Source organism: Eumetopias jubatus, unplaced genomic scaffold (genome assembly GCF_037043125.1).
Source record: "Eumetopias jubatus isolate StellerSeaLion01/CBP00866 unplaced genomic scaffold, mEumJub1_p1.0 scaffold_4, whole genome shotgun sequence".
Taxonomy (NCBI): Eukaryota; Metazoa; Chordata; class Mammalia; order Carnivora; family Otariidae; genus Eumetopias; species Eumetopias jubatus.
In genome coordinates this window covers 173,030,688-173,053,990 of record NW_028274810.1, presented here as the reverse complement: position 1 = coordinate 173,053,990, position 23,303 = coordinate 173,030,688, and the positions used below count along the sequence as shown (strand labels likewise).

At 36.7% G+C, this 23,303-nt stretch overlaps 1 protein-coding gene across 1 annotated transcript in view; it reads left to right on the top strand.

The window, feature by feature from the left end:
• The window catches only part of DNAJC5B (DnaJ heat shock protein family (Hsp40) member C5 beta), a 56,950-nt gene extending 38,674 nt beyond the window's left edge, over nucleotides 1–18,276 (top strand). Inside the window, exon 4 of the mRNA XM_028108733.1 lies at nucleotides 18,182–18,276. Within this exon, the coding sequence (XP_027964534.1) occupies nucleotides 18,182–18,276 (95 nt within the window). The remainder of the gene's footprint in view (nucleotides 1–18,181) is intronic.
• The last annotated feature ends 5,027 nt before the right edge of the window (nucleotides 18,277–23,303 follow it).

Sequence of the window (23,303 nt, the reverse complement as noted above, 5' to 3'; positions counted from 1 at the left end):
TATACCAAAAACAGCAAGCAAGCAGTACTACTTAAAAATGGGTTAAACAGAAATATGTATGTAGGTAAACTCCTCTCCATGGAAGGGCCAGTGACCTTGCATAACTTGCTTAAGAATGATGATCCCAGTACATTAATCCCATCTGCCTTTGCAAGGGAAATAAACTGTCATAAGATCACATTTATTGGCTCTATTGTCTACAGGATCTCCCATAACATCCATCAATCCAGTACAGTATTCAAATACTAACAGAGGATAGGAAGGGACAGTGAGATAGGAAAGTATTGTCATCATCATCCACTGTGTCAACCTTACCTTAACTTTTCCTATATAGTGCAGAAACCAAAACTAGGTGAATTGAACCTAGATATCCCAAATCTACTGTTTCATACTTCTCTGAAAACCCTCAAAGTCTTTCCTCTTTTAAATTAGATAAAAGCTCTACCAGGTCATTTCAGCAGACCTCCTTTGCAGTTTTCTTTTCTGGAACAGAAATTTATACTCAGTGCCAACTTCCACCCAGGTTTCCTTCCTGCAGGATGGCTGGTGATAAATCTGTGTGCCTCTCACTGTTCTTAGTTCTGACACCCCAGAGTTACCAATTCCATTGCAGAGGTCATATTCTAGACTAAGTAAAGCATGATTTCACTTGAATGTGTTACTAAGAATCCTTAAGCAAAAAGAAAAGTTTTATTCTATGCCCAAATATTTAAAAGCCCTATGCAGAGATGATTTAAGTTTTAAGGGCTTGACACTTACATAATTTGGGCAGTGCTCTTTAAGAAAAAAAAAAAGCACAAAGTTACAAATACAAAACTAGGTCTGAAAGCAAATATTTATTTGTAATGAGAAAAGGAAATCACAACAAAATGCAAAGCTTAAAAACTGAAAATACCATAAATATCAGAAGTCTAGAAAAGTAGCGATGGTTTAATTAACTGCCTGGCACAGCTCTGTAATACTTACCCCCTATGTTTTCCGGACACGCTGTTCTTTGACTGCCTCTTCATTTAACAATAATTTTGGAATATAATTTTCTATAGGAAGAATAGGAAAAAAAATTCTGTTTTTCCTCTAGTGTGTTTGACCAAAATTTGTTTTCTCTCATGGCTTTATAACTCATTTTTGATAATGTCTAAATATTTAAGGATAGCTATTAAATTTGAAAGACTAGTCTATTTCATTTGTAAGATTTGGAAGAATTTTTCACAGACCACTTTTTAAGTCTGTGCATTTCCAACTTTGTTGCCCCTACATCATCCAATACTTCCAATATCAGAGCCCCCTGGGCACAATCATATAGGGTGACATAACCTCTGGCATGGATCTTTTGTCTCTTCAGCAAGTGAACTGGCATAGGGAGCTATTATGCCGGTATGGCTAGCAATAATTAACTATGCACAGATTCGCTGCAAACCACAAAAACATATGCCACTAAACTCAAATGGGATCTATTTCCCCTTAACTGAATCCCCCAAATATCCATAGCCCCTCTGTTGCCCTTCATCAAGAAGAAAAGTGTGATGGAGGGAAAATCAAAGTGGAAAGAGACACTGTTTTTTGCTGATTATAATTAAAATATCTTACTTTTGCAAATCTACAAAAATATAAGCATATTGCTAGGGCCCCAAAAGGCCCTCAGAAAGATCTGCACAGATGGAGGTCCTTGAAGCTTAAATTTCATTAACCTTACAGTAAATTCACCACTGCTCTTCAGTCTAACATTTCATTATGAAAATTCATGCCTTGTTTACAGCTAGGTGCACTAGTTTCAGATTTTTACCCCACTAATTCAGAGATTTAATGTAGTTTACAGGTAAAATTAATGTAAGTTAGGGCTTATAAAGATGAAAAAGAAGATTCCATGTGAAGACTATGCTTTCTGGACTGTGATCCAATAAATGGAATGCAGTCTCTTCTGTTCTACAAAAGAAGGGGACCCTCTTAAAGTTGTTTAAGAAAATACACTTGAGGGGTGCCTGGGTGGTTCAGCCGGTTAAGCATCTGACTCTTGGTTTCCGCTCAGGTCATGATCTCAGGGTCCTGAGACTGAACCCCAATTCGGGCCTCAGTAGGGAGTCTGCTTGAGATTCTCTCCCTCTCCCTCTGCCCCTCCACCTGCACACACACTCTCTCTCTCTCTCTAAAATAAATTTTAAGAAAACAGAAAATATACTTGAAAGGGGCTACTAATCATTTAGATATCAAGCTACTCCTGACAAATGATAAGAATCATCTATCAAGATTTGAGTCCATTGGAAGGCACTGGTGAGCCCTGGGGCTTTAAGATTTTTTTTTCAATAATTCTGAAATTAAATAAAATATGCTAAACATTTTCTCACTTAGGGAATTTTTAATTATCTTACATTGAATCTAATCATACAATCCTAGGATTTTAGAGTTGGAAGAGATCTGAGTAGTCAACCCTCACCTCCCCACAACTTTTCTAGCAGACTGCTGCCTAACCTCATTTGAAAGCTGCTAAGGGTGGGGAGATTTGGGACCTTGTATGAAGGTAAGAGATATTCATAAAAATTCAACAACCAAAGAAGGATACAGAGTCAAAAACAGGTTTACACCAACCTTCTGGTACTAGTTCCCCAAGGATAAAAACACTTCTAAAATTTTTTGTGTAAATATTTATGGGGTTTCATTTTACAAAACCGGTATCATATCTATATATATTTTTTGCTGCTTCTTTGCAGGGCAAAAATTTTGATGAAAAAGGTGTCAAATTTTTAAGTGGATTATGCTTTTAATGTCATGTCTAAGAACTTTTAGCCTAACCCTGAGTCATGAAGATTTTCTCCAATGTTTTCTATAAGTGTTATAGTTTTATGTCTAACATTTAGATCTATGACCCATTTTGAGTTCATTTTTGTTTATGGTGTGAGACTTAGGTCATCTTCTTTTTTGGGGGGGAGGCACATGGAGTTTAATTGTTCCAACACCATTTGTTGAAAAGATTATCCTTTCTCCATTGAATTGTCTTTGCTCCTGTCAAAAATCAGTTGGCCATATTTCTATATGTTTATTTATGGACTCTATTCTGTTCCATTGATCTATGTATCTATCCCTTCACCAATAATACAGCCTTGTTTTCTGCAACTTTAAAGTATGTCTTAAATTCAGCTAATGTGATTCCTCCAACTTCATTCTTTTTCAAAACTGTTTTGGTGATTCTAGTTTCTTTGCCTTTCCATATAAATTTTAATATTAGGTTGTCTAAATCTACAGAAAAATACCAATTTTTAAAATTAGAATTGCATTAAATTTGTATATCAATTTGGGAAAAATTTAAATCTTTATTACTATGTTGAATCTTTCAATCCCCCAACACAGTATGTGTCTCTACTTATATAGGTCTCATTTGATTTCTTTTATGAGTGTAGTGTAGTTTCAGCATACAGAGATGGTACGTTAAATGAGTACCTAAGTATTTCATTTTGGGGAAAGCTATTGTAAATGGCACTGGTTTTTAACTTGGGTTTCCAAGTGTTCATCACAAGTATTTACATTCATTTTTGTGTATTGACTTTATATCCTGTGTTCCTGTTAAGCTCACTTACTAATTTGTATTGTTGTGTGTGAATTCTTTGGGATTTTCTATGATGACAATTATGTTATCTGCAAATAGAAATGGTCTTATTTCTTCCATTCCAATCTGCATGACTTTTATTTCTTTTTCTTGCTTTATTGCACTGACTAGGATTTCCAACACTTGGTTTATTACTCTGCTGCAACCATCTTCAAATTCTTAGCTTTTGAATCAGCTATACCACATTTTCATTTTGCACTGGGTTTTGTAGTTATGTAGCCAGTACTGCTGAAATATTTCCCTGTATGGACTATAAATCCTTATTTCAAGCTTGATACTCACTGGTAAGGAATAGAACAAAATTCCTCCAGAGCATAATGCCCTACTTTTAGGGAAGACTGAAGCTAACTGAGATGATAAGGTGCAGTGGGGAGAAGTAGGTGGAGCAAGAGTTTTATATTAATTATCAATCTAAATGCTATGCTACAGATTATACTGTGCTTAGAGACTTGGCTAGTGTATGAAGATTACAACTGAAAATTTCTTTTTCTTTTTTTTTAAAGATTTTATTTATTTATTTGGCAGAGAAAGACACAGCGGGAGAGGGAACACAAGCGGGGGAGGGGGAGAGGGAGAAGCAGGCTTCCCACGAGTAGGGAGCCCAATGTGGGGCTCGATCCCAGGACCCTGGGATCATGACCTGAGCTGAAGGCAGACGCTTAACGACTGAGCCACCCAGGCACCCCGAAAATTTATTTTTCATATGTGAGTATTAATTTTCAAGAAAGTATGGTTAGCATTTATTATATTACTCTGAATTTAATTTCCAGAAATTCCAAGATAAAAAGTATAACAAAACTAATATGAGACTATCCTCTCTCCAGAATAAAAGTTATAGCTGCTTAATACTTATTGCCTCCTTATGCCTAACTAGACTAACAAAGAAGAAGAAAGAACAGGAACTAGCTAGAGGAATATATTTCTGATTTGAATTCAGTGACTAAACACCTCAAACTTTGCTTTTAAGGACACATTATAGAACATTGTACAAATCTCTTAATTTATGAAAATCCAAATTTAAAATATCAAACTCTTTTTTAACCAACTGACTTATTAAAAAAAAAAGAAATGTTTTTCACCTACCTTGAGATATTTAATAATTTTAGTTTTATATCTAAAGTATATAATTTTTCTTGGATTTTTTTATTAAGTGCATATTTCAAACATGCATACTCCTCAACACTGGCGAGAGCCTAAGATAACTTCTGATGCTGTAAAATAGTACCAGTTTCTGTTTGAGAATAGTGGTATAGGGTAGAATTTAGAATAGTAGAAAGGAAAGATTGGCTTTAGTATTTGTATTTCTTTCAACTATGTGAAAGGGTATAATTCAGCTTCCACCCTTAGGAAATAAAGGGGAAAAGTTCAGTGGCATCTTCAATATTTGCTGGAAACTATAGAACTTATAAATGGATATCCATTTCTTTCTCAAAATAAAGATATACTCCCAGTGGGATCCTAGGAACACAGGGAAATGCTATTATTCTTATGAATCAATCAGGATCAAATAGAAGAAAGAAAGTGTCTAGGGGAAGACCATCACCCCCTTTTTTTATCTTGGAAAATTTGAAACTTGAAAGGTAAAGGTAATGGGCACCAGGTGATTTCCCTTCCTTTCAGAGGTTCACAAATTAGAAGTTCCACTTTATGAATTTTTTAGTGGTATATTTAAAACAATCTCATTTAGACCCCATACTCCTCTGTTGGCTGAAGACCACAACGAAATCAGAATACTACTAGCCAAGAGAACTTTGTAGGCCATCTTGAGGTACCCTGTTTCCTGGAACTCTGTGTCGACGTGTGTGTGTGGTGGGGGGGGAGAGAGAGAGAGAGAAACAAGATACAGAAGCAAGAGCATAAATGAGAACCAGTTATCTCTAAACATCCTGGCAAAACAAAGACTGAAAACTCCCAGTTAAATCCTAAAGATTTTTTTGTGCAATCATGATTTCCCCCTTTTTTGGAAGGAGAGGGAATAAGATATCTAAAGAGAAGAATTTAGAGTGTTGACCTTGGATCTAAAAATATGAAATTCAGTGATAGAAAAATCTATTGATTGCTTAACTGCTCTTGATACTCACTGGATAAAACCCAAATAAATTCACAGCCACTGAATTGAAGAGGCCATATGGCTTGTAATTAGACTCTTGTTCTCAGCCAAGATATTGAGACATTTATTACATTTGCTCTTTAGCATTCATCACACATTGCTGCCCAGGAAAAGGGCACAAGGAAGTGATTAAATTCACCTTCCCTTGTCTCACCAACCCCTATTCAATCTCCTTCCTACCTCCTTCCCCCCAACCAAAAGGAACCCATTTTTAAAATTAATTCATGGAAATAAATTCTTGCAACTAACTAATCCGAAGTCCTTTGCTTCTTCTTTATATGACAATATCAAGTAAGCTCACCAAGGCTCTGGCCAGGAGACCAGAATGAGTGAGTCTGCTCAGAATGCTACCCCAAAAGCGGCTCAAAGTGGATCCAAAGTTTCTTCAATTTTTGGCTACCACGGTTCAGTGAGCAAATTTACTGGACAGGTTTATTAAGATAGTTTTTCCACAGCAAACATTTATTGCGTACTTAATATTTGTTAGACACTGCAGTAGGAGCTAGAAAGAAATACATCTTGGATATATGGATTTTATGATCTAGCAGAGGACATGGGGTGACAAATGTCAAATAATGACACAAAGAGCGAGTTAATTTAAAAATATAATAAACAAACCAAAGAAGAGGCACAGGGGCTGTGATAATAACCACTAGGGGGGCTGACTTGTGAGATAGTGTAACAAGAAACGGAAGCAAGAGCATAAATAGGAAGCAGTTATCTCTGAACACCCTGGCAAAGCAAACCAAGGATGCAGGTAAAGACAGCTTCCCTGAGGAAGTAACATTTAAAGCTGAAGACATAAAGAATGAGGAGTTAAGGGGGAGGAGATTATGGAGATAGAGAACCCTAAAATGGATGAATCTTGATACCAGCAAAACATTTGGCACAATATCTCCCTACAATGTATGGATAAGATGGCAAAGGATCTTCTCATACCAGACAAAGCAGTTATGGTAATATTGGGCTTTTCTACTGAATAGTTTTATCAAGGAATTGAATGTAGCAGAAGTTGTGCAGAGATCATATTTGCAAATAACCCAAAATGGGGTATGTTCAGACAAGGGCTCATACCATCAAAGTGAAATATGATAGAGGAAAAGCAGCTGGAATCCTGGGCAGTTTGTTAAAAAAAAAAAAGAGCAGCAGCAGTAAGATTTAGCTAAATAAAGGGGGAAATGTGAAAGGGTATAATCCAACATATATATATACACTATATAGCTATAATCCAGCTATAACCCAGGAGGCTCTGAGGAGAAAATTACAAAAAAGTAGAGAGGTGAAATTTTATCCACCCATAAAAAGTAATGAAATACTGAACCATGCTACAATGTGGATGCACCTGGAAACATTATGCTGAGTGAAAGAAGCCAAACACAAAGGAACAATTATTGCATGAAACAATTTATATGAAATAACAAGAACAGATAAATCTATTGAGGCAGAAAGTAGACTGATGTTTGCTAGGGCCTAGGGAAGGGAGGACTAACGGGTCCTGAGTCTCCTTTTGGAAAAATGTTTTGAAACTAGATAAAAGTGGTGAATTATACTAAATTGTTCACTTTAAAATGATTAATTTTATGTGAATCTTATGTCACTTAAAAAATACACATTGTAGAGAAGGGTAGACCAAGATTTGACTAGAGAAAGAAACTAAATAACCTTCCTTCATAAAAGGAGAAGGTTTTTTTTGTTCTCCACAAATTCACCCATGGTAGGGAGTGGAAGATACTACGGGCCTAAGCGAGGCATCAAATTCACAAAGTGAGGGGAGATAGGGAAGTTGATTATCAGCCTCTTATGCCAGCTACTTTGAGAGCAGATACTGCTAGTGGCCACAACCAAGGGTTTTGGAGTCAGACAATTCTATTTCAAGCCCTAACTCGATAGGTTACTGGTTGAGATTTTGGGGGTAATTCACTTAATTCCTTAATCTGTTATTGCTTTTATTAAATATTAAATACATACAGCTATTATGACTTGACTTTATACTTTTCATAAAAAGAATATTGCCATTACCTTTTCAGTTCTTTGCTAACTTTTCCCTCTGCTATCTTAAATCATTTGTAATCATTTTTCCCTTCAGTTTTATTGAGATATTTGACATACAGTGCTGTTTAAAGTGTACAGCATAATGACTTGACTTATATATATTTATGAAATGATTGCCACAATTGTTTAGGTAACAGCCATCTTCTCATATAGATACAAAAAAAAAAAAGGGAAAAAAGGTTTCCCTGTGATGAGAACTTTTAGGATTTACTCTCTTAGCAACTTTCAAATATACCATACAGCAGTATTAACTATAGTCATCATGTTGTACATTACATCCCCAGAAATTGTATCTTAAAACTGCAAGTTTGTACCTTTTAACTACTCACACCTCTGGTAACCACAAATCTGATCTCTTTTTCTATAAGCTTTTTTTAAATCCACATATAAGTGAAATCATAGAGTATTTGTTTTTCTCTAACTTAATTTCACTTAGTTTAATGTACTCAAGTTCCATCCATGTTGTTACAAATGGCAAGATTTCTTTCCTTTTTATGGCAGAATAATATTCCATCACATGTTCATGTGTGCAAGCATACACGCATAATTTTTTTTTTTATCCATTCAAACATTGATAAATACTTAGGTTGTCTCCATCCATGTCCTGGCTATTATAATGTAATCATTTCCTTACTATCCTTTTTAGTATTAACTATATATATTTACATTCCTAACGAGTACATTGCTTGGTTTTGCATATTTTTGAAATTTAAGTGAATGGACTCCGCATTTATCCTCCAACTTGCTTTTTTCACTCAACATCATATTTCTGAGATCCATTCACATTATGACTGCCTTTCATTCACTTTTCATTTCTGTATAATAATCTTCTGTGAGAACATACCATAAATTTATTTATCCATTCTACTGCTGACACATATTTGAGTAGTTTCTACTCTTTTGCCATTACAAACAATGCTGCTATGAATGTTTGTGTACGTGTCTTCTGGTGCGTAAGTGCTAGGAGTGAATACCTTAGTCAAAGCATTTGTACAAGTATACCTTATTAGACGATGCCAAGTTGTTCTGTAAAATTGTTGCACTAATATCCACTCCTACTAACAGTTAATAAGAGTTGCTCCTGTTGCTCCATATCCTTGACATCACCAGACTAATTGTGTGCCACACTGGTAGGTGGGAAATGGTATACCACTGTGGTTCTAATTTTTGTCTCCTTGATTACTAATAAAATTGAACATCTTTTCATATGCTTATTCATTATTCATTTGAGTTTCTCCTTCTATGAATTGCCTATTCAAATCTTTTGCAGGTTTTTATTATATCATCTATCTTTTTCTGATTTTTTTTTAAAGATTTTATTTATTTGACACAGAGAGAGAGAGAGAGAGAGCACAAGCAGGGGGAGCAGCAGAGGGAGGAAGAGAAGCAGGCTCCCCGAGGAGCAGGGAGCCCGATGTGGTGCTTAATGTGGGGCTCGATGCAGGGCTCAATCCCAGGACTCTGGGATCATGACCCAAGCCGAAGGCAGTCGCTTAACTAACTGAGCCACCCAGGTGCCGCTAACTGATTTTTTATATTCAGGTTTAACTCTTAGTTATATATTTTTTAAATTTATTCTCCCAATTTTTATCTTGGTGTTTTTCACTCTATGGTGTTTTATGATACACCAAAGTTCTGAGTTTTAATGTAATAAAATGTCAATCGTTGCCTTTATGTTCAGTGATTTTTGTGTTTTAAGAAATCTTTCCCTATCCCAAGGATATAAAAGTGTTGTTCTATATGGTCCTCTCAAGGTTTATAGTTTTGCTTTTCACATTTACATGTTTAATCATCTGGATTGATTTTTACATGTGGTATGATGCATGGTTCCAATTTCATTTCTTTTCCAAATAGAAAGCCAATTGTCACAGCACAGTGATTTCTAATCTTGGTTTTAGCATACCTTAAGATTCAATAGATGGATAGAGGAGTTTCTGGGCTTTCTTTTCTGGTTCGCTGCTGATTTTGTCTATCTGTATGCAACACCAGGCCCACTTATAAAAAATTCCTAGTACTCTTTAGGCAAGTCTTCCTGCCCTGTTTTTCAGGGGAGCCTTATATATCCTTGGACTTTTGCTTTTCCATATAAATTTTAGAATCACCTTTGTCAAGTTTTTAAACAAAAGGGATTTAAATAAAAGCTTTGAGATCTTGTTTAGAATTCCAGTGACTCTGTAGATCAGTTACATGGTACTGACATTTAAAAAAATGTGTCTTCCAACATGTGACATGATATATCCTTTCATTTATTTAGGTCTTCTTTACTGGCTTTTGCTAAAGATAGATCTTATATATCTTTGGTTACATTTATTCCTGGATATCCATTTTTATATAGTTATAAATAAATAATATTAGTTTTCTACTTGTTTTTCAGTACATAGAAATGTACTTTTTTAAACATTGATTTTGAATTAAAGAAACTAACTAAACTCTCTATTTCCGATTATTTATCTGTAAATTCTTCAGGGTTTCTATATAACTGCTTCTATCATTTGTGAATAGTAATAGTTTTGATTCTTCCTTCCCATCCTTATGATTTTTTTTCCTTCTTTCTTTTTAAAGACTTTATTTGTCAGAGAGAAAGGCAGAGAATGCACACAAGCAGGGGGAGTGGCAGGCAGAGGGAGAAGCAGGCTCCCCACTGAGCAAAGAGCCCAGTGAGGATTCAGTCCCAGGACACTGGGATCATGACCTGGGTTAAAGGCAGATGCTTAACCAACTGAGCCACCCAGGAGTCCCTTTCTTCTTTCTTGCCTTTCTGTATTTGCTGAGACTACCAGTAAAATGTTGAAGAGAAAATGCTTTCAAAATTGGATCCTAATTATGAGGCTTGCTGTAGGTTTTTGAGCAGGTTAAGAAAATAGTCTTCTATTCCTTTTTTGTTAGAACTTTATCATGAGTGTGAAATTTTATCAAATATTTTTTCTTCACCAATTGAGATGGTCATGATTTTTCTCCCTTAATCTGTTAATACGAAGAACTATATAAATTGTTTTTCCAAAGTTAAGATAATCTTGTTTTCTGAGATTAAACCCAATGCAGTCATAATGTATTGACTATTTTATTTTTTGGTGAAATGGGTTTGCTGATATTTTGTTTTAGATGTTTGTATCTATGTTAATGATTGAGGTTGGTCCACAATTTTCCTTTCTCAAACTTTCCTTATAGGGTTCTATACCAAGATTATGCCTCATGAAATAAATTAGAAACTATTCCTTCTTTTTAAACTTTTCTTAAAGAGTTTATGTATTATTGGATTTATTTCCTTCTACAGGATTTTGTAGGACTTTATGGGCTAATGTGCAGTTGTACAAATTTTAAATTATTGATTCAATGTATTGATGTTTATAGGCCATTTAGATTTGCTATCTTTATTAAAAAACTAGTTTTTTAAAAATTTCCTCTTATTACCTTTCATGCATCTATAAGATCTGTACTACTGTCACATTTTTCATTCCTTATATTGGTTATTTCTCCTTTTTTTTTTAGCCATTCTACCAGATATTTGAAAATTTAATTGGTCTTCTCAAAAAAATAAGTTTTGGGTTTGATTCTCTTGTATATTTGTTTCTTTTTATTTTTATTCTTTATTATTTCTCTTAACTTATTGCTAATTTTCTAACTTCTTAATTTCTATACTTAATTTTCAGTGCTTCTTCTTTTGTGATATTAAGCATTTAAGGCTATAAATTTTCCTATAAGTACCATTTTAGTGTCACACACACGTTTTTATATTGTTCTTATAATCTGAGTTCTAAATATTTTCTAATTTCCATTATAATTTTTTTTCTTTTTGGGGGGGATGTCTCTCTCTTTTTTTAAAATTTTATTTTATTATGTTATGTTAGTCACCATACGTCACGAGTTTTCGATGCAGTGATCCATGATTCATCGTTTTCGTACAACACCCAGTGCTCCATGCAGTACGTGCCCTCTTTAATACCCATCACCAGGCTAACCCATCCCCCCACCCCCCTCCCCTCTAGAACCCTCAGTTTGTTTCTCGGAGTCCATAGTCTCTCGTGGTTCATCTCTCCCTCTGATTTCCCCCCTTCATTTTTCCCTTCCTTCTCCTAATGTCCTCCATGCTATTCCTTATGTTCCACAAATAAGTGAAACCATATGATAATTGACTTTCTCTGCTTGACTTATTTCACTTAGCGTAATCTCCTCCAGTCTCATCCATGTTGATGTAAAAGTTGGGTATTCATCCTTTCTGATGGCTGAGTAATATTCCATTGTATATATGGACCGCATCTTCTTTATCCATTCATCTGTTGAAGGGCATCTCAGGACTTTCCACAGTTTGGCTATTGTGGACATTGCTGCTATGAACATTGGGGTGCATATGGCCCTTCTTTTCACTACATCTGTGTCTTTGGGGTAAATACCCAGTAGTGCAATTGCTGGGTCATAGGGTAGCTCTATTTTTAATTTTTTGAGGCACCTCCACACTGTTTTCCAAAGTGGCTGTACCAGCTTGCATTCCCACCAACAGTGTAGGAGGGTTCCCCTTTCTCTACAACCTCTCCAACATTTGTTGTTTCTTGCCTTGTCCATTTTTGCCATTCTAACTGGTGTAAGGTGGTATCTCAATGTGGTTTTGATTTGAGTTTCCCTGATGACTAATGATGATGAACATTTTTTTCATGTGTCTGTTAGCCATTTGTATGTCTTCTTTAGTGAAGTGTCTGTTCATGTCTTCTGTCCATTTTTTGACTTGATTATTTGTTTTTTGGGTGTTGAGTTTGAGAAGTTCTTTATAGATCTTGGATACCAGTCCTTTATCTGTAGTGTCATTTGCAAATATCTTCTCCCATTCTGTTGGTTGCCTCTTTGTTTTGTTGACTGTTTCCTTGATGAAGTCCCAGAAGTTCATTTTTGCTTTTGTTTCACCAGCCTTTTGGAGATGTATCTTGAAAGAAGTTGCTGTGGGTGATGTCAAAGAGGTTACTGCCTATGTTCTCCTCTAGGATTTTGATGGATTCCTGTCTCACCTTGAGGTGTTTCATCCATTTTGAGTTTATCTTTGTGTATCGTGTTAGAGAATGGTCAAGTTTCATTCTTCTGCATGTGGCTGTCCAATTTTCCCAGCACCATTTATTGAAGAGACTGTCTTTTTTCCATTGCATGTTTTTTCCTGCTTTGTCAAAGATTATTTGACCATAGAGTTGAGGGTCCATATCTGGGCTCTCTATTCTGTTCCATTGGTCTATATGTCTGTTTTTGTGCCATTACCATGCTGTTTTGGTGATCACTGCTTTGTAATATAGCTTGAAATCAGGCAACGTGATGCCCCCAGCTTTGTTTTTCTTTTTCAACATTTTCTTGGTGATTCGGGGTCTTTTCTGATTCCATACAAATTTTAGGATTGTTTGTTCCAGAACTTTGAAAAATGTCATTGGAATTTTGATTGGGATGGCATTGAAAGTATAGATTGCTCTGGGTAGCATAGACATTTTAACAATGTTTATTCTTCCAATCCATGAGCATGGGATGTTTTTCCATCTTTTTGTGTCTTCCTCAATTTCTTTCATGAGTGTTCTGTGGTTCTGAGTTGTTTTTCCCTGGCCTCCTCTTTTCCCTTTTTGTCTATTAATTGGTCTTCTAGGTCACTAATTCGTTCTTCTGCCTCGCTTGCCCTAGCTGTTAGATTATCTAGATTAGATTGGATCTCATTGATAGCAGTTTTAAGTTCTGCCAATTCAGCTTTCATTCCTGCCCTTAGAGACTTTGTGTTGCCATTAATTGATTTCTCCATTCTAGCTATTGTCTTCATAATTGCTAGCCTGAATTCCATCTCCAACATCTTGGTTGAATGTTACAAATCTGAATCCATTTGTAAATCTGTGGCATAAGTCATAGTCTCTGAGTCTTTCCTATTTTGGGGGTTCCTCCTCCTAGTCATTCTGTTGAGGGGTGGTTGAGGGAATGTATAGAGTCCAAATTATTGACCACAACCCAAGTAAGACACACGTGTTTTCTAGGGACCTTAGGGTTGCTGGCCTCTTGTTTTCCCAGCCTGTCTTCTTGGGGAGGGGCCTGCCACGCTGTTACTCAGGCAACCCTGTTTGGGCAGAGTTACCCTGCCCCCTGTGGTGGGGGATGGGCTCAGTGAAAACCGGTTTTGGGGGGCTTTTGTTCTGTTCTGGCGGCTTTCCATGTCTCTTCCGAGAGTCAGAGCAGACTGCCTTAGAGCGGAGAGATCACAGTCTGTTCTTCAGTGAGCTCTCCAGGCCACACTCTCTCCGTTTCTGTCTGTGCTGCTATAAACTGCAGCATCCTGGGTTGTGGGCCCCTCAGCATTGCTCCCAGTCCTCGCCTCCAGGTTGGGGCACATCTCTGCCCTTTGTGCTTCTAAAACCACCAGCCACCCCCAGTTCTCACGTGCGGCCCTGCCGCTCTGGGTTTCCGTCCAGGGGGCTGCCCTAAAGTCCTTTCCCCATCGCTACTGGTCTGCAAGTCTGTGCCCAGTCCCCACCATGGGAGGCTATCACTCACTGGAGGTATAGGATCCCGACAACTGGGCTCCCTCCCCCTTCCATTTATCCTCTGGTACGTGCCCGGAATCACGGCTCCCCACTTCATACCTCAAAACCAACCACCTGCAATATTCTGTTTGTGGAGATCCAGATCTATCTTCTTACATGGGTGTTCAGAGTGGTCTGGTAGACATCCATCTCAGTTTTGGGGCTTGGTTGGAATAGGGTCCTCTACTCCTCTGCCATCTTTCCCCCACTTCATAATTTTTTCTTTGATCTATAAGTTAGACCATAATTTTTTCTTTGATTTATAAGTTATATGTGTCTTAATTTGTAAACCTGTGGGGATTTTTCAGGTTCTTTATTGTTGTTTGTGTCTAACTTAATTGCATTGTGATCAGAAATTATGGAAAACATGACTCAATAGTTCAAAATATCTTGAGGCTTGCTTTACATCCTAGAACTTAATTTTTATAAATGTTCCACATTGCTTCAAAATAATACATTCTGCATTTTTTAGTTTCACTGTTTCATATATGACTATTAAATAAATCCAATTTATTATATGTACTAGTTTGCTAGGGCTGCTGTTAACAAAGTACCACAGACAGGGTGGCTTAAACAACAGAAATTTATTCTCTCCCAATTCTCAAGGTTAGAAGTCAAAGTTTAAGGTGTGACAGGGTTGAATTCTGCTGAGGCCTCTCTTCTTGGCATGTAGATGGCCATTTTCTCCTCATGTCTTCACATGGTCTTCCCTCCATGTATCTATGTCCTAATATCCTTGTCTTATAATGACACCAGTTATATTGAATGAATGCCTACCCTGAGGACCTCATTTTAACTTAATTACCTCTTTAAAGGCGCTCTCTCCAAATATGATTCACATTAGAGGTACTGGGGGTTAGAACTTCAGCATATGAACTGGGGCAGGGGGGGCGGTTTGTGTGACACAATTTAGTCCAGAACACTGTACTTATCAAATGTTTTATATCCTTAAAGAATTTTTTGTTTGCTTCATCAGTTACTGAAAGAAGCATGCAAATCTTCTACTATGATGATGGATTTCTCTATTTTTCTATAAAATTCTATCAATTTTGCTTCATGTGTTTTGAGGCTATTTTATTAGCATATATAAGTTTAGAACGTTAATAGCTATTTGGTGAACTGAATATTATATTACATAGTTACTCTTTAGCTCTATCAATGCTTTTTGTCTTTTACTTTGTTAAAATATAGTTACATTAGCTTTCTTTTTAGTAGTGTTTGTGTGGTAAAGATGTTTACATCTTTTTACTCTCAATTATTTTGCTCTTTTTTTTTGATGTGTATTTTATAAACAACATATGGTAGGGGGTGAGATTTATTCAGTTTGGGAACATTTTTCTTTTTAAAAAGGTATTAAGTCCATTTTATTTATTATAATTAATGATATATTTTGATTTTTTTCTACTAACTTACTCTTTCATGAGAGCTAGTATAGCACAGTTTTTAAGAGAACAGACTTAGGAAATACCGCCTAGGTCTGAATACCAGCTCTATTATTGACTACCTGAGTAACTAGGGCTAGATACTTATAATTAGTTATATTTAGTTATTACCTTATTTTTTTAATTATCACTTTAAATTGACATTTTTTTCTGTTTATTTTTTCTTTTTGATGATAGAATATTTTTTTCATATTTCATTCCTTTCCCTCCTCCAGTTTGGAAATTATATTCTCTGCCCTGTTCTTTTAGGGTAACATTTATCAAGCATACTTGTTATCAAAGTTTAGAATTAATTCTTGTCTTTACCCCCTCCTGAACAATACAAGAACTTTTTAACACTTTAACTCTGATCACTTCCTTTTTCATTTATACACTATTCTTGTATTCTAGTTTTATCTTAATTTTAAGTCTCCTACATTATTATTATTGCTGTATATAGTCAATAATCCCTTATTTTTATTCATATACCTACCATTTTCTTTACTAATCATTCCTTTTTACAGCACAAACTTTCCATCTACTAACACTTTTTTTGTGCCTGAATTACAGCTTTTAAACTGAATCTGTTGGTGGCACAATTTCCATTTTTATTGTCTGAAAATGCCTTTTTATCATGGTTTAAAAAAAGTAACACTAAGACCATTTGTAAACAAACTTTGGTTGATAACTTCTTTTGGCATATTAAAATTATAATTCCATAGTTTTTGGGCTTCCATATTTGCTATTGAGAAATAAGATTCCTGCTAAAACCATTGTCTTTGAGGGGGTGTCAGTTAAGCATCCAACTGTTGATTTTGGCTCATGGATTTTGGCTCAGGTAATGATCTCAGAGTTGTAAGATAGAGCCCCCTTTGGAGCCCCACAGTGAGTCCTGCATCAGGCTCTGTGCTGGGCATGGAACCTGCTTAAAATTCTCTCTCTCTCCCTCTGTTCCTCCCCCACCCCTCTCCCTCTAAAAAAAAAAAAAAATTGTCTTTAGTGTTTTTCAAAGTCATTAAAATGTTTTAAATATGAGTTTCTCTTTAATTTATCCTGTCTGGTTCTTGAATCTGTGGATTGGTGTCTTTCTAGAAAATTCTTAGCCATTAAATCTTCAAATATTGCCTCTAAACTTTTCTTTTACTTTATGAAAGTTTTATCAGATATGTTAGACTTTATCATTCTATTCTTCATGTCCTTTAGCCTCTTTCAATTTATTTTTGTGTTTCTCTGTATGACATTCTGATTAACCTCCTCAGATCTGTCTTCCACTTCATTAATTCTCTTTAGCTGTTAAACACATTCATCAGGTTTTGAAATTTTCAGATATTTTGATCTCAAGTTCTTTTGTATTAGTTTCAAAATCCACTTGGTCACTTAAACACATAAATTTTTTTTTTAATTCTGTGTCTTAAAAGTGCAGGATTTGAAGTCTTTCTGAGTCTGATTTGGCCTTCTATTGTTTCTACTAGCTCTCAGTATGCATTGTTTTTGTGTGTAATCTTTCACTCTTTCCTTCTCAATATTTCAATCTCTCTCGCTGTCTCTCCCTGTTTTTTTACTGAGTTCATGTTTCTTATAATTTTTTAGTTATTTTTTGAGGGTCTCTATTTCTCTAACTCTATCTCCCCTATTCATTTTTACCTTGAGTTCATGTGTTTTAGCAATATTTCAGTGATTCTTTGAGGTCTGGGTTGAAGATGGGGCCATCCTCTTCTGGTAGGTGCTTGGGAGCACATCTTATACTGGACTTTTAAATTAAAATATCTATCAGCTTTTTAAATTAAACTTTTTTTTAAATTAAACTATCAGCTTGCAATTTCTTAGAACATATAGATATTTAAATTTGGTGTGCCAATATGTGTGCTCATTGGCTTGCCATTAAATATTTGTAGGGGAGTTCTTTCCTCTTTTACCTCAGCACCAAAACTCAAGACTAACAAATTTCCTTGTAGATTTAGGGGTATGGTGACTTAGAGAGTGCATAACCATTTTGGATACTAGCTTTATGTGGGGAGCTTCCTATTAGACTGTCATCTAAGCAAGCTCTGGGCTTTGACCTCTCTCCCAACCAGGGCCATATATGTAATTGTACACTGAACAACTTTAAGAGGCATTTTTAATACAGATATACACTAGGGTCTATACGACATATGTGATGGACCTGTCCTCATCCCCACATGATGGTGAAAACTAAAGGTCAGGTTCACCAGGTTAAGCAATTGCCTGAACTTGAAAGTTGGGTTCAGTGCTTTAGTTTCCTAATTCTATAACTGACAGAACTCAACTGAAGGGTAAAGACAGTGTCTCCTCTCTTTTGAAATCCTTTAAAGGGCAGGCATCCTCAATATCTTATGAAATGAATTAGTTTGTCAATCATCATTTCAACAAAAATATCCACCACTTGCCCCATTAAAGGAAATGTAACATGATCAGAGGGTGTTTATTGCTTTGCTTTGTTTATTTTTAGATGTGGACTTTCCAGTTGTTCTCCAGCCTACAAATGCAAATGAGAAAACACAGCTAATCAGAGAAGGACCTCGAAGTTATTGCACAGACTCTTAATATTGAGACCATTGAGGGTCCACAGTACCCCTTCTTGGTTAAACCATGTCACCAGGTGGTCATGGGTGGGGCAGGGTAAGGGACGTGAAATGCTGTGAACTTTTCCACATTCGTATTTTATTTTTTAGGTTAGGGAAAGATGATTGCTACATAATTTTCTCAGTATGCAGTCTCACTCTGAGTAGAATTCCTAATGAAACACATTCCATTTTGATGAATAAAAGCCTGAAGAGTTGTTTTATGCTCCTTGCATGAGGTAAGATGGTGGCGCTGGACAGGTTTCATGAGCCTGCCCTTTATGTGACCCAGATCTAATTCATTACAGACAAAAGTAGCATTCCAAACAGAAGCCACTTTTCATCTATTTAACTGAATACAATAATCCTATCTGCCACAAATATCATCAGCAAAATACACATGGAAACCTAAGAGGAATTTTTTGTGTGTGTGGAAATTTTTTCCTGCCAATATTTAATATGGCTACAGAAATATTTCAAGAGGCAGGAAGAAATTATTAGGTAAAAAAGACAAATCACTTAATTTTAAGGTATATCTTTGAAAGATTAAAAGTTGTTATTTACTGAAAACTGATGAGTAAAACCAGGAAGAAACAGGTTTTGTGTACTTTTAGACTGGCATAAAAAAACAAAAACAAAATTTCAACCTGGTCAAATGTTATAAATGATCCAGAAAATCATACTGAGTCCAAACCAGCCCCCCAAAATATGTTGACCATTTTTAAGTAAAAACATTTTTTGTACAACTGACCTAGATTAGACAGAGCAAGGAAAAGAAACATGTAGTGTAAAAGGTAGAATTCTAAACTCTACAGCTTAACTTTAGATTTAAAGGCATATTATTTACCCCATTTTTGGTGGGAATAATTACAGTTACCAGAAAATGCTCAGCTCTGTGCATGTTGAACAATTAAGCTCAAAGGTCATGTCTGCATTTACTGTTTGATCCTTATATTCATTATATGGTCAAAGCCATGTCCTAAAACCATGTTCTAAAATAGTACAGAAAGTGATTTTTCTTAGTTCTTTATATAATATTGCAGTTTTCAAGATCTTGTTATGTTTTTATATAACATTGCATGAAATGCCATTTTCTTTGTTCCTTATTCCCACCACCACCAAATTACAGTCAAATAATCCTAAAATACACATTGTAAGTGAAAATTGGTGTTACAGCTCTGACAATTCTGAAGTCATTAAAACTCTGCTTTAACTCTTGAGTTACTGGAATTTTTTTTAATCGACAATCAAGTACGAAAAGCCCTGGTTGGAAAGTTAGGAAAACTGATTCTAATCTAAACTCTCACTACCTGGCCCTGTGACCAAGTGAGATGAGAATTATATGGCTAATTAATCTGACTCCGTTTTCCTATTTGCTCTGATCACCTTCCAAGTTGCTGTGAGACAAGATGAAATAGCTGAGGTAAAAGTACTCTACAAAGCCAAGTGTTTGACAAATATCGAAGTGGTTTTACATGAATTTGTATATGTTTATACACAGACAAATATAATGTGACTTCTTATGTAGATAAACTCTTACCCAACAAAACCCATGAAGATACCTAGTACTAACAGTGACCAGCAAGTGCGTGGAACTCTGTATTCAACAAACAAGGGCTACTTTCCATTTGAAGGGAACATAAGATAAATAGCCCTGTCTGTGAATAATTTGAGCCACTACATTTCCTTCCTGGAGTCTTTTTAAGCAAAAAGGTCAGGGCTATTTTTGAATTGCAACCTGTAAATCACAAAGTTCCTTTTTCTCTCCCAGACCTCATTTTTCTTACATGGAATTTTTTACTTCTACTCCCAGCTTGTCCAGAGAGCTGGTACAAGAGTCGAAAGATGGGAACAGGGCATGAATCAGAATCAGAATCAGAATCAGATGGTGGAATTAAATTCATAAGGGGATTCTTATTAATGTTCCCCATCAAGGGCTAATTACTGGTTACAATGATGTGTGGTAAATGTTAAGGACATGAATGTGTATGAATGAGGGAATGAATCTACAGAATGCCCCTTAGCTACATAGAAACAAGGATCAACTTTCCATCGAAGAGAGGCCACTTAGGCATCATGTGGGGGGTCAACTGAAGCTGCCGTCCAGAGTCACCTGTGGTTATTCTGAATCCATAAGCATCTTAGCAGAGAAGCACCAAGAAGAAACATGCTCACCATGAACCAGCACTTCAATGGCTTACTACCTAGTCCTGGGCTCCAGGTTACCAGAGTAAGGGATTTTGTATAAGGTTTCAAAGTTCATTTATTTTTTGCTGTTTTACATAAGAACATAATAAAAAAAAAGTATGCCTTTTTCTTTACCAAAATACACATATCTTAATTCTTTGAGAATAAATGACATTCTATTTCTACATTTTAAATGGTATGGATGCTAAAACACATGTGATGTTTCCTAGCCTGGAAATACACCCACCTGGTAGTATACTGCTTGATTTTTTGATCTACACAGAGGGTTCCAATTAGGGCTACATAATCTTTGTGGCTGGCACAATGATGCCCCCTCCAAGATGTATTTATCCTAACTCCCAGAAATAGTGACTATATCACCTTTTGTGGCAAAAGGCACTTGGCAGATGTCATTATTAAGGATTCTGAGATAGGGAGATTATCCTGGATTATCCAAGTGGGCACGATCTAATCACATGGCTCCTCAAAAATGGAGAATCTTTCCTGGCTATGAGAGAGATGTGACTATAGAAGAATGATCAGAGGGGCGCCTGAGTGGCTCAGATCCCAGAGTCCTGGGATCGAGCCCCACACTGGGCTCCCTGCTTAGTGGGGAGTCTGCTTCTCCCTCTCCCTCTCCCTCTGTCTCCTGGCTCTCACTCTCTATCTCAAATAAATAAATAAAATCTTAAAAAAGGAATGGTCAGAGATATGCTTTGAAGTTCGAGGAGGAAAGGGACCATAAACCAAGGTATGCAGGCAACCTCTAAAAGCTGGAAAACTTAAAGAAATGGATTCTGCTCTAGAGCCTCCAAAAAAAGAAATGCAACCCTGCCACCATCTTGATTTTTGCCCAATGACACCCATATCAAACTTCTGACCTTCAGATTGTATGAGTTTAACACTGCGTCAGTGTTCCTCACTTGTTTCTTTATTGTCCGCACTCCTTATTTTAGATTTCTTTTTTTTCATTCCTTCATCCTGAGTGTCTAACTTCATTTTCTCCTCTGTCCCTTCCATTCCCTGTTTCTCAGTATTCCATCTCCTTTCCTGTTCTTCTCCCTTCTTCCACTCCTACTTTTCTTCCATTTGACCCTCACCCCTCTGTTTTAGTCTCCTAATCTCTCTGTTGGCCACTATCAACTCCATCTCCACATTTACTGGTCTTTTACATAAATTGAGCTATTATAAATCTACCCCCCAACCGGTAGGGCAGGGAAAGATAGCAAAAAATAGTCCAGGTAACAACATTCTTAAAGGAATGTCTCCCCCACCCCCAACCCCGCCGCCAAATTCAAGCACAAATAATCATAATGCTAATAGGCCAAAGGGGAACAGAAGTATTTTTCAAACAATTCTGAGTATATTAACAAATAAAAATAATTCATATTGACCACATTCATTATTTGAATGCATGGCAAAGTAATTTGAGACATTAATTTTGTTTTGTCCTTAGTAAGACTCAAAGGAATAAGGGCTCTCCTTCTGAGATTCCATTTTAAAAAGGTAACTTCCTTGCTACCATGACCTTGGAGGTTAAAAACGAAGGTAGAGAGACACCTGAAAAACCACCATCCAGGCTTTTGTTTGGGTGCTTGGGCTGTGAGAAGGGCTGTTAGAAAGATATATGCTGAAACTTGAGGAAGAGAAGCAGCCCCATCATGAGGGACATCTAGACTAAAGATGGGTTGGGAGTTTGGGGAGGAATTCCCAGAGTACCCCAGACTTGTGTCTGTTAGAATAGGCAGTTAGTTAGATTCTAACAGGATACCTGAAGCCAATGAGGAAGCCATGGCCAGCTATCAGGAAAGTCAGAGGCCTGTCCTGGTAGCACTCCACAAGAAGCCATACCAAACCATGCAGGCCCAAGATGGTGGATGCCATGACAGGAAACTTCTGACCAAATAAGGAAGAAAAAGTCAAAACCCTGCTTCCAAGAAATCCCTGCCCCAAGTAAGGAATATTGCACTCCCTAGTTGGCAACGGTCAATAAAAGATAGAAACCCAAACCCCAGGGTGCAGAGCTTTCTCTTCAGGTTGACTGCTCTAACATCTGGAGAATATTCTTGAGCTTTCAATAACTTCCCACTTGTGTCACTCGTCCACTGTGTTGTGTCTGTCCTTGAATTCTTTCTCATGAGGAAGCCAAGAACCTTCAGCATCATCTTTGTGATGGGCTGGGTCAAAGCCCCAGGGCCCAGGGTCTCCCCAGTTCATTGGTAACATGCCCACAGGGGAGAACCCCTCTGATGAGATAGCACTTGGATGCGTGGGTGACAAAATTAAATTTTGGCTTCTTAGCCATAGCAAAAGATTCCTGTACCCACAACTGGCCCCTCAAAGGAACCATGTAGAGTTGGACACAGAGACCTCAGGAGCAACCAGGCTGGAGTAAGATGAGGGGTTGGAAACATACTTGGAGGAGGAAGACAGAAACCCTGAGGACCCCAACCATCCCTAGGAAGTGGGGGGTAGGACAGGGGACTCTCAAAATGTGGCTGAGGTGAAATTTCACACAACCTTGTTAAACTTCAACTCTGAGTCAGAATTAATTTACAACATATAATGTATTGAGACCGTGAAAAGTCTTCCCCAAGATCTTTTCTCAAATGTCACTTCTTCATACTCTTTCCCAGACCAACCTGCCTAGAACTGTATCCCACCTCATGCTTCCTATTCTATACTTTTTTCCTTAGTACCTTTCACTAACATACTTTTTAATCTTGCTTATTGTTGTCTCCCACACCATGAAGGTAAAGATTTTTGGCTGTTTTTGTGTCCTGTTGAATCCCCAATGTTTAAAATAATGCCTGACACATGATA